The sequence below is a fragment of the Bos indicus x Bos taurus genome, chromosome 24, assembly GCF_003369695.1.
Source record: "Bos indicus x Bos taurus breed Angus x Brahman F1 hybrid chromosome 24, Bos_hybrid_MaternalHap_v2.0, whole genome shotgun sequence".
In the NCBI taxonomy this organism is placed as follows: domain Eukaryota; kingdom Metazoa; phylum Chordata; class Mammalia; order Artiodactyla; family Bovidae; genus Bos; species Bos indicus x Bos taurus.
The window spans coordinates 54,843,299-54,859,342 of record NC_040099.1 but is presented as its reverse complement, the minus strand read 5'-3'; the positions used below and the strand labels follow the sequence as shown (position 1 = coordinate 54,859,342).

At 37.7% G+C, this 16,044-nt stretch overlaps 1 protein-coding gene across 16 annotated transcripts in view; it reads left to right on the top strand.

The window, feature by feature from the left end:
• The window catches only part of TCF4 (transcription factor 4), a 385,601-nt gene that overhangs the window by 259,326 nt on the left and 110,231 nt on the right, over window positions 1–16,044 (top strand). Inside the window, exon 1 of one of the 16 annotated variants that reach the window (XM_027525701.1) lies at window positions 1,069–1,426. The exons of the other annotated variants lie outside the window; for them this stretch is intronic. Within the exon in view, the coding sequence (XP_027381502.1) occupies window positions 1,418–1,426 (9 nt within the window). The 5' untranslated portion in view covers window positions 1,069–1,417. Of the gene's footprint in view, window positions 1–1,068; window positions 1,427–16,044 lie in introns of those variants that run through there. 16 annotated transcript variants of the gene reach the window in all.

Sequence of the window (16,044 nt, the reverse complement as noted above, 5' to 3'; positions counted from 1 at the left end):
GATGAGAGTGTTTTTTCAGGAAACACACATTTCACTTTTTGACCTAGGAGCATCTGTTAGAATTTTTTTTTTTTAATACTACTTTGGCATTCTGAAAGTGTTAATGTCTTTCATATCTGTTTAATGCTATTTAGGGATATTTATGATCACCTCTTGGTTACTCAGGGTAAAGTGTGTCGCAATTTTTTTTTAAACAGACAGGAAAGCATTCACATGAGGAAACAGATTGCTTTAAACATGTGCTTCCTGTGACAGTAAAAAGAACAAATTAGATTTAACACTGTGTAATGAATGCATAAATGTGTACATTGAGGCTTTTTTAAAAGCTTTATGTTCAGTTCTGGTCACAACCAAAATTGAGTCACCTGTACAAATTAAAAATGCCTCGGGTTCCTCTCAGATTCCTGAAATACCCAGGAATGAAGCCCCTCAACCTGAGGCTGCCTCACTGCAGACCTTAAAAAGCATGATGTATTGAGGCTGGAGAGAATGAGAAATCCCAGGTGCATTCCGGGTTAAACCAGGTTAGACTCAGAGTCTGTACATTTAGCAGAGAGAGCAGAGTGTCTGCGGGACCAAAAGGGAGGATTTTATTACCATTTTCCTCCCTCTCTGAGAATTAATGGGGAAAAAAATAACCATTCTTCTGAACCCCCACATCAACCTCTTTCATGAGAGAAAAATAAGAAAATCTGATGTTTCCTTCCTAGCCCCTATGAAGATTCAGTTACATAAGAAAAGGACTCCTTTCCTTACGTAATTCGGTTTGCGCTCCCGTCTGCTGGCTGGCAGGCAGTGGGGAGCGGCTGTTAATATTTCCAGTTAGACACGAGTGTGGGATTGGAGGGCAGGAGTCTTCCCTCCCCGCCATTTCTGTCTGCGTCCCGCGGAGGGTGCGTTTCCTGCCCCGGTGCCTTCAAAGCGGAGGCTTTGTGGCGGGCTCAGCATCTCTGCAGCCAGGGAAGGCCGGGACCGGGTCCCTCGGGGGAGGCCACATAGTTTGGGGACATCTGACTCTCTCCCAGCGCATACTGGGGTACTAATATCAAAACAGACTGCTTGTCGCTGCACCGTGGGGCAGTGCTTTTTTTGGCTGCCGTGGTCGAAATGAAATGGGCAAGCTGTAGCCCGCTTGGCATCAGAAGGGGCTGAGGGAAGCTGGGAGATCAGAGTCAGACTGTGAATAAAAGTAACAGCCAATGGTTAACTTCCTTTTTGTGTGTCACTTGGCAGCGATGAGACTGATGGCGATTTTTTTTTTCCCCTAACGTGGGTGAGAGTTCAGTGCCCTAGGAAGAGCTGTAGACGCATCTATTGTGCTTCCTTATACAGTTGACTTGCGTTGATTTCTTGAGGCCACTACAGCTGTTCCCAGTGCCAGCTCCCGGAGCTGCATACATGGCCCGTCGGACTTCGGATGCGAAAGGTAATCAGATCAGAGGTGATCCACACAAAATCTCGCTGCTCATCACTAGGAAATCACCGGGAAATCAGATGCTCGCAGAAGGCTGTGGTGCCAAAGGATAAAATAGGCAGTTGAATGGATATTCCCCGGTATGCAGACATCCAAAGATATTTTTAAATCACACGACTCCACATCCCTCTTCTCCCATCAGAGATTCGAATCAGTTTTGGACTGTCTGGAAAATGCAGGGCTGAAATAGCCAGATTGAATTCAGAGGAAATTACCTTATGTTTTTTGGTGGCTCTTGGGTTAGTGGCATTATTTTCTTTGAAGGATTCTTTCGGAAGAGAGTTGGGGAGAATTTCTAGGCTCCCTCAAGATTTTCCTCCGATTTCTCTGTTTGCAAAGATCTGTTCCCCAAAGGCGAAAAGAGCGAGTTGCCATCTTGAGGAGTGAATTGTGTGTTTAGTGAGCACCAAATGGGCTCCGAGTTACCCTGGAATTTTCAGTATATCTAGTTGCTTTCTTATACTATTTATTCCCCTAACTATTTGTACTAGATATCAGTAAGATGACCAACTTTTGACAACCCTAAAAGCAGGGTCGGAAGCTTAGAAATAGAATACCATTTGTCTGGTAATTAGAGTGTATCTCTTAAGAGTTCGAGAGAATTCTGATTAACCTTTCTGTTCCCACATTCTCACATAAAATTAGCACACCTTTTAAATTATTATCCAGTATTTAAACACTCATTTTTTTGAGTCTTCTTAATGCAACAGGTTCTGGAGACACTAAAAGTGTGTTATAGGTTTCTAAAAAACTTCATTTTTCTTACATTTTAAATGTTCTGTTTGTGCAAAATTTCGAGAATCACCATAAGGGCTTCTTTGCATTTTTAATTTAGTAACTAACATATGAATAAATTTGCATATTAATTAGTTGCAGATTAAATCATGCATACATAATTGCCTCCTTACTGTGTTTAATGTTTGTCAAAATCTCCAGCCTGGTTTGATGGATGTCGTATGAAAGATTACAATTTGATGTACCCTTGGAAGTATTTACACCAATAATGCAAGATTCTTAATAGCAGAATTCTCTAGTTATATACAGTTACTAATAAACATGTAAGATAGGTACATGTCCCTTTGACTAAAATTTTTTTTTCTTTGCACCAAATCATTTACTATTCATAATCATTAATGCATCTCCTAATTATACAGCATATGTCTGTTAACCCTTTCATTGCTGCTCTTCAAGGGGTAGCTTTTCTTTCCTTGCCCCCCGAAGAAAGCAGATTATTTTGTAGGATCCTGAAATAACTGGATTGTCTTTTACCTGTTTCTCTTCCAGTATATGCACGCTCCTTTGCCCTTTACTGAGAATTATATAACCACTTTGTATTTTCCAGTGTAAGATCAAGAAATTACCCAGGTGCCCACACTTTGTAGCTAATGGGCTTCTGCCCCTCTTTTACCAAAGCTGAAAAGAATCCAGATATTTCAGAAATTCTCATATTAAATGATTTAAATATATATAAGTATAAAAAATATATATATATAAGTATATAAATGTATATAGATACACACTCTCTACTTGTAGGATGAGTAAAATTATTTGTTACATTTTATTTCATTTTGAATATTGTAATGCATTTAATGTTTTATCATCAAATATGGGATGAGTTTGTGTTTTTGTGAGACCTCTTTAGTAGAAATTGACTAGACAATGGATGCTCTTGATTTGACATAGTTAAAAAAAATACATATGCCAATAAGTGGTCTTTTAAATTAATTCCTCAGGTATCTAATTTTTTAAGTTTCATTTTACTCATGTAAAGAGTAGACCAACTGTCTTTTTTTTTTTTTTTTTTTTTTTGCTATTTTGATGTCTAAGCTGCTTATCACACTGTATTACCCTGCATTAATGAGTATTCCTACTGTGCAAAATTCTATCAAAAATGATGGTGTGAATGTCATTTTTAATTGGAAGTTTATACAGTCAAATTTATAGTATATAACAAAAAATATGTATGTAGTTCTGCTCCAAGCCTTTTTTAGGCTATTGATCTTTTTGGTTTAAGTATACATTTTTATCAACCTGACTTTAAATTTAGTGTGAGAATCTGGACATATATTACTGAGTTTGTGATAATACCATTCTTGGGAGTGAGGTAAACTAAGGCACAAGCAGTAATAATGCCTTTTAATTATAAGGTGAACAGATACAGGAATTACCAAGAATCTGTTTTCAGGGATCCCTTTTAAACATGAAAACTTGCTGACCAATTTTATACATTCCACAGAAGTCATAATGTTTGATTTCTATCTATTTAATTGTTGAATACCTCAAATTTCTATGCCTGGTAAGGAGACGAGGGTTAAAATGAGTGCAAAGCATAAAGAGCTCATTTCCTTTATTTGATTTTTGCTTAGGAGGAATAAATACCTCCTGGTTGCCTACCTCAGATCATTTTTTTCTAATCACAAAGCACAATGAACTATTTATTGATTTAGCAAAACACTCAAATGCAGCACACAAGATTGCATTCAATTGTTTAGTAAAGAGAAAAATGAAATGAAAGCTGCAAAACTTATAAAAGGAAGCAAACAGACCTGAAACATCATATTTATCCACAGCCATTGTGCCTAGGTAATTCAGGGCATATGGTATGTAAATGATGTTTGGAGATTCTTGCCAAATCTGCACACGACGGGATACATTAAGGACAGGTTTCCTGGGTGGAAGTCCCACCATTGTGGCCGCACACTCCGCTAGGCTGTGTTTGTCCTGTTCTTGTCTTGCAGCAAGAGCATCACACAGCCTTTAGTGGCCAAATCTGGGCCTCAGTCTGCTGCTAAGACATTATTTTTAATTCCTAAGAATCTATTTTATAATTAAACTGAAAATATAGTACCAGTTTGCTAAATCTTCCTTTTACCCCGACGTTTGAGAAGATCTGAATAATTCATCAGTATATATTTGGCTATTACCCATTTAAATGAATATTTTTGACAATGGAAACTGAGTGCCTCTTTGCCCCTGAAGAAAGGTGTTACGAAGTAATAATTTTTCTCTAGGGTAAGATTTAAGATGTTTTCTAGAACAGGCAGTGGTTTATTTTGAACAGTTAATCATTTTAATTCTGAGTTAGCCAGGTCATACTTTATGAATTCAACTTGATAAGTCAAGTTACTAGTAAGAGTTACATTAATTAATTCTGAATTATTATTTTGAAGTATGCACTTCCACTTTTAAAAGGGTGCAGGCACTACCCCCTTCATTCATTTAAAACTCATTTTAAGCAGCCAAGAGCTTTTACACTGTTTCCTTTTTTCTGAAATGATTTTTTTTCCTCTAGGCTGGATGTCTTAGCCCATGATTTTGAATCCTTTTATTAAGGTCCATTTTGATTTATCTTGGAAATATGTATTTGGAGATTTTGATTAGAAATAATGACAGATACCTTTCTCCTGTGATAATTCATCAGAATATACCTAAATAGTCCATTTACTATGAAGACTCAATTATGAATACAAGATTTACACACTATTAATAAAAGTTATTTCAGGCTGTTTAAAGTATGTGGAGTATGATTTAGGATGTTTTATTGTTTTTATTATTAAGAATGTTTTTACTAAATCAAGCCGTTATTTTTTTTTAGATAATGCTCTTAATATTATGGTTTGATTTGAATGAGCAGTTGAAGATCTGTCCCTACATTGACAATTTCACTTGTGAAACACAAATAACATGCTAGTTACTGCTGGAAAATGAAAGTATGCTCAGTCTTTGTCCGTGGCTATGTAGATTGGGTAAAATCAGGGCAAAAAAGTATCTTTGAGGTCAACATCGATCACTACTGCTTGACGCAGATCCAGTTTAAAAGTCATGTAAGTGATCGTGGTGCTCGAGGACTTCATAGACTTTGTGTGTAGTCTGTGGCTTGTGAACTCATCAGGTGAAGTTTTGAGCTGATTATTCTCCGACCACCCTTTGGTACATTGAAACTCCTTTGCACAGCTGTGCTCCCAACTCAACAACAGAGCACAGAAACAGTCTTTGCTGGAAAGCAAAGCGCAGTCACTATCCCAACTTTCCTGGGAACTTGCAGCCTTCAGGACGACAAAATGGATAATCACAGTGACGATTACAGGGTTTGGATTAAACGTATTGCACAGTAGGATGGCATGGCCCCAGTTTGCCCCCATGGCACAAGTGCCGTGAATGCCAACAACATTAAGCACTGCAGCCACTTACAAAGATTTTTGGGTTTTAAATGTCAGTCATTGGACCACCACTTAAAATGAAGCACCTGCATTTGATTCAAAGAAATTAAGGTATATTAGGATATGTGGAGGTGAGTGGAGGTGTTTTTTGGGATTTGTTTTTTTTTTTTCAGCAAAAGCCACAGATAATAAAGATAAAACATCTTGAGTATTAAAGTGGTCTGTTTCCTGCAGTGTATGGTTGAAAATGACTTAGCCTTTAAAAAATTTTTCAGAAATAAAAGTATATAAAGAGGGAGATAAATGAAATTTACATCTCTGCAGACAACTCTGCATAGCAAATTTAAGATTCTAGTATTTTCCTTCCAAACATCTGAAAATTGGCAATTTAAAAGGAGACCCCGACAGATTAACTGTTGCATTGCTACCAGCTGTCTGTGATGATATCACTAAGTTACGAAACTTTTTTTAAAAGGTATAAACAAGTAAGGTGATAACTTATTTTTGAAGATGCTTTCTAAAAACTTTCATCTTAGTAAGAACATCAAAAGTGTATTAATTAACTGTCTGAATATACTTAGTAAAGTTTTAGGTAGATCAGATGTAAATAAGCTTATTTCATAAAAGATATGACTTATGTGTATCCAGATCTCAAGTATATTTTAAACCAGTCTTTACAAAATGTTAGTGCCTTTCTCTTAAGATTCTAATCAACAGAATTCCAGTCTTCAAAGATGTAACTGGAGACAGAGAATATAATTTCTATCATATTGTCAAGAGGGGTCTGTAACTCCCCATCTGACATCAGCCAGAAGGTGTGGGGAACGATTGATGACTCTGTATCATCGTGTACCCACTTAGCTTTGAATCTGTTCAAGTATCAAATTCAAAAACTAAGCGGATGTTTACTGCACACCTACTAAGTGCCAGGCTTCCTGGAAAGTGCAGTGTGCACCAGAGTTCCTGCTAGTGTGAAGGTTTATGCAAGTAGACAAGTGGCCACAAGTCGTTTTCCAAGCAAGAGTTCATTTCATGATGCTTCATAGGAGCCTAGTACCACTGATTGACCTTGTGGACTAATAGACACAGAGACTATGGCTCTTAAAAGTTCAACAATCGATGTAATCGCACAGGCCCTGGTAACAAGGCAATATATAGTAGAAAGATGAAATCAACTCTGAGACTTACTGTAACTGTTGGCAAGTTTCTTTATCAGCATATTTTTAACAATATAACAAAATAACATCTTTCAAGGTTTTTTTTTTTTGGTCATGTCTAAAATCTGGTTAAATGGAATGTGTTGGAAAGGACAACAAAAAAAGTTAAATATGTGGAAATGACATGGAAAGCACCTGCTTCTTTGTTTGCCTCCACGTCCTTAGGAAATAATGTCTAGCCTTCAGAGGATATGTCGTCCCTCTAAGAAAATGTTTATAAAAGGACATTTTAAAGTAGAATATAGGTTAGATAAGTTAAGGAGGACTTGCCAAGAAAAACCAAGTACATGAAACAAACAGGAGACTGCATCGCACCTCCGAGGGGGCGTAACAGTATCACCTCTAAGAAGTGACAATGCATGGATCCATTTTTATATCTTTGGCATATTGTTGGCACAATTAATTATTCCACTGAGAAAATAGCCACACTACACAAGAGAAAGGAAGACAAATTAGATCCTCCAAGCCCCCTTCTGTGAAGTGTGTGTGTAAGTGAATATGCTCTCTGCCAACCCAGCAAATAAAACTTTGTCCATCCCTAATCTTCAGCAGTTTATAATCCAGGTGAAGGAAAGGCCAGGCTCATGAAATAAAACACAATCATTAAAACGTTTGAAAACTGGGGAAACAGTTCATCATGGTTACATGTGTGTGCGTGTGTTTTATCAGTATAATGTAGGTGTAGCTCTGTATGAACGTTTTTGTCTAATCATACCCTCATTTTTCCACTTCATGAAGACTTGATGTATTCTCAAAGTGAAGTTACAGCGGCTGTAACGTGTTTCTCTGGCAACCCTGGACTTGATCGTTTCTGTCACTGTGGAAGGAAGGAAATACATCTCTTTCTGGTCCTCATTCACTCAATGAGCAAAGATGGATTTGTGCTCCTATTATGTACAGATAACACTGTTATAGGGGAGGGCAAAGACATTTAAGTCATAATCTCTACTCTTTAAAAATCTACAGTATTGGGGGGCAATAAGTAGGTGCATGATTTATTTAGCTACAATTCATGACATTAAACTCTGCTGGAGAGCCATACATTCTAGAATGGTCCTTATCTGGAAGTGACCACAGAGCTTGATTCTGGAGGACTGAGAGTTACAGCTCTGGCAGATGGAGACAGCGGTGACAGGTGCGGTTGAGTTTCTGACATCCTCCGTGTATCTCTTCCTTGTTGTTGCGCTCTTGCTTGTTCAACTGCAGAAACAACTTTTGACGAGCTCTGTATCTTCAGGGCTTGATTATTCAGAGATATCTCATTATCATAAAAATATAAATCCCAGAATTTTTAAGTTGGGGGAAAAATTGTCATGATCACAATTTAACACTTTATTTATTTGAAACATATTTACTTCTAAAGAAACTGAGATTTAGATAAAGTCAGAACTTAAAGTAAAACCTTGGTTTTTGACCTCCACATTATTTTAATAAGGACAGGATGACAGGTAGTGGGGATGGCGGTCTCATCCCCACATACCTGTTTGGAGAAACAAAAATCTGGAAGTCATTAAAAAAATCAAAAATACAATTAAAATTTTTTAAAACTTTTTTATGTTCAAAATCATTTATCATAAAATACTGTCATTTATTTAGTAATGATACTAAGAATGACTCAATACAGAAATGTTTAACTCTGAGAAAGCCTTATGGGCCAAATAATTTTTATTTTTTTAAGTGTACTTATTTTTATTGAAGAAAGTATAAGTTGGTCAACATAGCTAGCAAGTTGGAAGGACACAGGCCATGTACAAAATGGACAAGCCTTGAGCTCTCATTCTATTTCCTGTTCCTTGTATACCACACAGACGTACAGACTAGCACTGGTGTAGGTGGTCGAGTAGGTCGGTGCTTAGACTCCATAAAAAATGTGGCTTAATTAAATTTTAAAAGAAAGGTTTCACAATAATTATCTTCATATATAGGTAAGATTATCACAATCAGAAAAAGGGAAGGACATTCTAGGTTAAGGGAGAACAGGGGCTTTTTAATGAGTGGCAAAGCATGGCACATTATAAGAAGTGGAATGATAGAAGACCTGAATTCTAAATCTGTCTTGACCACCGGCTTGATTTACGTTGCTGAGAACCTGCCTTTACCCTTCAAAGCTGAATAATATTTGCCATTTGTAAAAAAAAAAAAAAAAAACACATATTTATGGTGGCTCAGTTAGTAAAGAATCCACCTGCAATGCAAATTTGACCCCTAGGACAGGAAGATCCCCTGGAAAAAGAAATGACAACCCACTCAGTATTCTTACCTGGGGAATCCCACGGACAGAGGAGGCTGGTGGGCTACAGCCCATGGGGTCACAAGAGTCAGACATAATTAAGCACACACACATATACACTCACAAAACATATAAGGCCTAAAAAAGAAAACTCAAAAAAACACATGGCTTGCAGGTATTAGAGAACATGTTACACGCTGCAGAAGAGGCAATCAGTGGCCGGAGGTAAGGATGGGAAAGTTGACCTGTTTAAGATTTTGACTTGCGTTAAGCAAATTTTAAGTAGTTTTATTCTCAAAATGCATTTGGTAATCACTTTCAAAGAAGGCAGAAAACTGACTGACATTTTGGGAGACACGTGAAAGACATGGAGGGGACTTTCATGCCTCTGGTTTGTGAGGACCGTGATTCGGCAATTTGGCAGTATTTACTACTACTGCTGGCCATGACTAGGAAGATGTCCTTTTAGGCCAGTTTTTGCCCAGCTGTAAATGAATGGAAATACGATCATCACTGCTGTATAACTTTGGGGCACTCCTCACCTATACCTGATTTGGTTGGCCTCATGTTAGAACGGAGAAGGCAATGGCGCCCCACTCCAGTACTCTTGCCTGGAAAATCCCATGGACAGAGGAGCCTGGTGGGCTGCAGTCCATGGGGTCGCTAAGAGTCGGACACGACTGAGCGACTTCACTTTGACTTTTCGCTTTCACGCATTGGAGAAGGAAATGGCAACCCACTCCAGTGTTCTTGCCTGGAGAATCCCAGGGACAGGGGAGCCTGGTGCGCTGCCGTCTATGAGGTCGCATAGAGTCAGACACCACTGAAGCGACTTAGCAGCAGCAGCAGCATGTTAGAAACCAAAATGTATCAGTGTCAGATTTTTGCCAAACAGTTCTAATTTTAATGCTGTTTGTGTTCAGTGAAAGCTTATGAATTTCCGATTTACTTAGAAGCTCAGAATTTTCCTTTATTGCACCTTATCCCTTTTAAAACCATTTCTTTTGGGGTTACTCATGGAATTTGCTATAAGGACTTGTCTCAGTGCATGATGGTACAAAACTTATCTCACATGACTCTTCATGGTCATTTCTGTGTTTATGTGTGGGGTGGATGTTTAAGTGCGTATGATTAACAGGCAAGAGATCATTTGTTTTTGAAACTAAGTAGTTAGAATTCAAGGTCATTTTGAGTTAAAGAACCCAACATTTAGGTCAAGAATGGACCAGTGATCAGCTCTGGCTTTAGGCTAAGGATCAGCCTTAAGAGAAAATCTACTGCTCGTTCGCCTTGAAATGCCATTAATTCTTGCTCCAAGGGGCTCATTCCCAGTTACTCAAAAGAATATTTTTAGGCAGAAACTTTATAAAACAGTAATTTGAAATAGTCATTTCAATAACAGATATGTATTGAATGCTACTCTTACATGGTCATTTGCCTCCATTTTTAAAACCTTTTTTTTTTCATTCTTTTTACCTACTCTTTGATTACTGAGTGCTTATCAGAAATAGCCATTAGAGTATTTGAAAATTGTTCTCTGCTCAGCAGTTCTTTCTTCTGTGATCAGTGATATCAAGCAAAGGTAGTCAACAGTTGGAAACTTCAGGAAGTTGTTAGAATTCCCACCTCCAAAGGAGCTTATTAACAAACCCCAGACAATTATTCTGTTTAGAATGAAAATGATTTCCATTGTGATATCACATTTCCTTCTAATCATTGAGCAATGCTTTGGGAAGCCCAGTATTTATTCACAATGTTTTAAAAAATTGTGTACATCCTGTGCCGAGATTCCAGTCTGCTTCATCAATCCATTTTGTCAGAAATTTCTCAAATGGAATCCTTCATCCAGGCAAATAAACATGCCCAGGATTTCCCCTTTAACTTTTTGGGAATTCATTTTTACACGTGCATCAACTTGACGGAAAAAACAGTTGTCGTCTTATTTCACTTGACTCAGGTGATTGTGGTGAGCCCGCTCGCTTTCTCATCTAGGAAGTGCAGCAATCTGAGTCAGCTTCCTCCATCTCTGTTTTTATATTGTCCACTGTGATGCTTCCTCATTGTACCAAAATAGAAATGGTTTGTTTTTGTATCAAACTTGGAGACTGGCTATGGATCATACTGGGTTAGGATAAAGGAATTTTTTCCCCAAAGAAAAAATTCCACTTATCCCAGAGGGGAGAGACTGATGTCCTGAGGAAAAAATAAGAAACCCAATGAAGTCTTTTCTCCTTAACTAAAAGATCTCCTTTAGTCATCAAAAGTGTCAATTGCACTATTGTTTTCTAATTTCATTTAGTATTTGAGAGGTTTTAGTAGTAGATCAACGTATGACTTTTGCAATGACAGATCTTTGCATGAAATTGAGGAAGGAAGAAGTGAACTTCAGTTAGACTCTAGTGTTGCAGTTCAAAATGCAGTTCAACATTAAAATCTATATATTCTGGTGTTGCCACTGAGTATATTTCACTTTACCGTACCATACATGACATTAGACACTTGTTTCCCAGTCTGAAGGGTAGTGCTATTTTATATCTCTGGCTTGTTGAGATGTCATGTTCATATGGGTAATGACATACTCATTGTATTCTTTACCATAGAAATGAGAAAAATGTGAAAAAGTGGGAAAATGAGTCTAACCAGATCTAACGGCATGCAAGAATGTTAGAAAGTGTTTTGCATTTATTTTGCATACTACTGCATGTCACCAAAACAATATATGTCTGTGAGTTTTTATAATACATCTAAAGCAAAATGAGAAACCTCCTCTTTCTTCTGAAGAGAAATACTGCCACAGAAAGGTGGAAGATGAATATTTATGGAACAAAAGAAAAATTAGTCCACATGGTTTAGCTATCAATATGACTACAAGCTATCTGACCGGCCAGGAAAAGAATAAATACTTGATCATGTGATAAACCATTTGGATGTTTGCTTATGAACCCAAGCCATATAAAAGTAGCCAATTTAAGATAACAATAGGAAGACTCTGATGAAGCCACAGATAGGCTTTCGTTTTCGCAGTCTGTGTTACTTTGAGAATCTTCTGTGATAAAACTCTCTTCCAAACTAAACTTGGCTACCTTTAAACTATACAAATAGTTAAAACTATTGTACCTGTAATAGTCTAAGTGGTGCTAAGAGAATAAGTTTTGGCCCCAGAGTCGACCGACATGATTTGTGCTTTATCTCAGTTCTTCATGCAACACAGACTTCCGAGAAATATTTTTATAATTATGTGACAAGTATATTTATGTGAGATAAGTATTTTCTCCAGATAAATGTGTATTTGGCCAAAAAAAAAAAGTTTGAGATAATTGGAATTCCAAATGAGGGAAATAGTTTTTTTAAACTAGTCAAGCTCCCTCACTTATTAGCAGACATGGTTATTTTACATTCTAAAGATGTCAATACAATGAAGTAGAGAAATGTCCACACAGGCAGTTTGTTGGTGTTCCCTGCAAGGCTGTCTCGCCTTACGGTCATCAGAAAACCTTCTTCTTATTCTGCGTGTCCGTGTGTGTACATGTGTGTCTGCATCCTCCTTTGGATAATTACATCTTTGATGAAGTGGATTTTTGTCACTGCAGTTTAAGTTGGTTTTTAAACACCCACCCTTTTTTAGGTATAAGCTATCAGCATTTATTGAAAAGTTTTATAACAATCCATGTATATCTATTTACTAACTCAACACTAACATTAACTTATGAATTAAATGTCTTGTTTATAGTGACTCCTACTGGAGACCAAAAAAAGTCCAGTTGTTTAGCTTCTGAATAACTTAAATTCAGTAATACCTCCTGTCTTCAGTGAATAGGTACAGCCCAGATACTGACTTGGCAAAATTTATCATTCATTTATGTTTAATTATGAGAACATAGATTCTGATACTGATTTCATCAACAGAAAATATGTTTTTTAAGTACCTAACTGTGCACACATGCTTCTCACACCAGTAATGTGATTTGATTGCTTAGTAGTAAAGAGTTTAGCATGGTCCTATATTTTTAAAATTTTTTTGTCCATATTAGTTGACTTCTGAGACTGCCTGTTTTGGGTGGAGACTGTTTGCTCACTGCTCTTTAAGGAACTCTAGCACAGAGGAAAGAGTAGAGGAAGAACAAGGGAATCCACTCTCATTTATAACAGGCCCCGATACACTGAGCGAGCTGTCCCCCATTTATGCCTCAAAAGAAGCTCTGTGTTAAGAGGAAGAAACTAAAACTCAGACTCGTGATATGACCTGGCCCCTGCCACACTGCTGCAGGGGAGCAAGGCAGTGATTCTTACACAGACGTGTCTGGCCCTCAAGTTTAAGTCCTGGGGATTTTATAGCTTTATGATCTATGAAATGTCATCCCAGACTGTGCCTTAATTCTGTCTTTAAAGTAGGAATGGTGTGATACCTGTCACAGGGAACTAGTCATAAAGATGAAACTAGTGCAGAGTAGGTACTTGGATGCTATTTAAATTGTTTATCAGTATACATGTATTGGGCTTCCTTGATGGCTCAGACGGTAAAGAATCCGCCTACAATGCAGGAGACCTGGCTTCAATCCCTGGGTTGGGAAAATCCCCTGGAGGAGGGCATGGCAACCCACTCCAGTATAAAAAATTTTCCAAAATAAAATAAGTTATAATATTTTTATAATGATGACATGTTGAAGGGTCTTCCCAGGTGGAGCTAGTGGTGAAGAACCACCTGCCAATGCAAGAGATGTAAGAGATACAAGTTCAGTCCCTGGGTTGGGAAGATTCCCTGGAGAAGGGCATAGCAACCCACTCTGGTATTCTTGCCTGGAGAATCCCATAGACAGAGGAGCCTAGCAGGCTACAGTCCTTGGAGTCGCAGAGTCAGACATGACTGAGTGAGCGAGCACTGCACATAGATGTGTTAGTTGTCTTATCAGTTTTTTGATGGGGTAGATATTTACCTAAAGGTGGTCATTTTCTTTATAGGTTTGCTTGTTCCCGTGGTATTATGTAATCCTGTATGTTGATGAATATCTCTATTATCCTTGGGATATTATGTTTAGCTAATTCAGCTATACTAGGCAAAAAAGAATAGCATTGTAGAAGCAAGCAAGTATATGGAAAAAAATGAGTGTTCAATGACTTAGAAACATGGAGTTATACAAGTTCTAACAACTTATATTTTGGGGGGAAAATGACATTTTGTTCATACATTCATCATTCATTCATTCATTCATGTCGTCTGTTAAGCACCTGCCTGATTCCAGGCAGTCTGCAGGGTACATGTATGTGTGTGTTTTGGTTTATTTGAACTTTGCAGTAACAGTGTAATGTTGCAGTCATTATTCAGAAAAAAAGGCAGAATTTAATGAGATCTGTGATTGGGAGTGAATAGTTCAGTTCCTTAGCCTCTTCATAATAGTTTGTTTTCTGATTGATTCTTTAATATATGTATGACTGTCCCTACAGTCTTTAGTCCTATTTTTCCATTTTACTAAGAGCACGTGCCGCAATGGGGCTCAAGGCGAAGTTGGGAATGGGTAAATCGTTGTTTGGAAACTGAATGAATACAGAAATCCCAGACTCTGCACTCAAGTGGTTTAGAATATTTACTTGTTTTTTGATGCAGTCATTTATTCATTCATTCAGCAAGTTTTTACTGCAGGTCTGCTATGTAGGTGAAACCGCACACATGCATGGCAAGTTCTGGTGAGGTATCCTCAAAATTTCTGTGACAGCTCTACGTATGTGTCCCCAGTTCCCCTTCATCCCAAATATATCTGTCAAGGAGTTTTTGGAAAATCACAAAAGAACGGTAAACTTTAGAGAAGTTAAGAATAATATGGATGTACTTTAGGTGATCAATATTCTAAGCAATAATTTTACCGGTAAGAATTTTTTTCCCAAAAGTGGCAGAGAAAACACTTGGGCACACTGCCTACCCCTGGTGTCCTCTGGGGTAGGACTGTTTGCAGCCAACCATCCGAGAGCTTGGTGACTTAATGTTTGGAGTGGCTGACCTCCATTCCCCGTCCTTTTGGTGATAAAAAGGGACTCTATCTAGCTACAGCTAGTTAGGTAGCACCCAATTTTATCCTGATGAAAGAAACAACTGACCAGGTCAGGTGCCTTAAAAACTGGTTGTTACAATTAAAGACTTCTTATAAAATTATTATGAAACACATGGATTTATGCATACAGCTTCAGCTGTTTCTATACATCTGTGCTAACGCCCCACGCAGCACACTAAAAATTTATCATAGGTTATACTTCTGTCACTTAGGAAAACTTCAAAGTCTTGAGTTCCCAGAAGTGTCTCAGTTGACAAGCCACTAACTTGAGTTCTGATTGAAATAATATTCTGAGGTCAGCTGGCCAAAACTATAACATCACTGGAGGATAATACATGGTGTCTCACTGGTTATAATGCATAGGTCACCTTTTCAGCAAGTATCTTTATTAATCACTGCAAATTTGTACTTTTGAAATTTCAGACCCTTTTTCATTAGTTAACGAAGCCAGGAAGCTTAGTGCTCTAGTCCCATTTTAATTGTTTGAGTCCCGTGTGCTGATTTGTCAGGGTTTAAAAATCTCTTTCACCTTACAGATTAAAAATATGTACATGTTTAACAGTATATTTAAAAGCAATGAGAGCGTCAATTTTAATAATGTTAGTTGTGGCTTCTGAAAGTATGAAAATATCATTTATACTTACAGAATTAATAAAAAGGCATATATATGTTAGCAAATGTGCAGGAAAAGCCATGTAATGTAGGTGAAACAGAATGGTTGTATATCAAAATAGTTAAGAAATCTTTCTAGCAGTCCACCTTTGAAAAGTTAGGTAGGATCCAGAAACAGGCTTCTAAATAAAGGGGTCTTTATGAGAAGCAACAAAGGAACATCGACCCCAAATAAAACCCAACTTATCTCCCTGTAAATCCTAGTCTCTTTTCTAAGCCGTGGTTTTTTGCACGCTGTCCTTTGGTA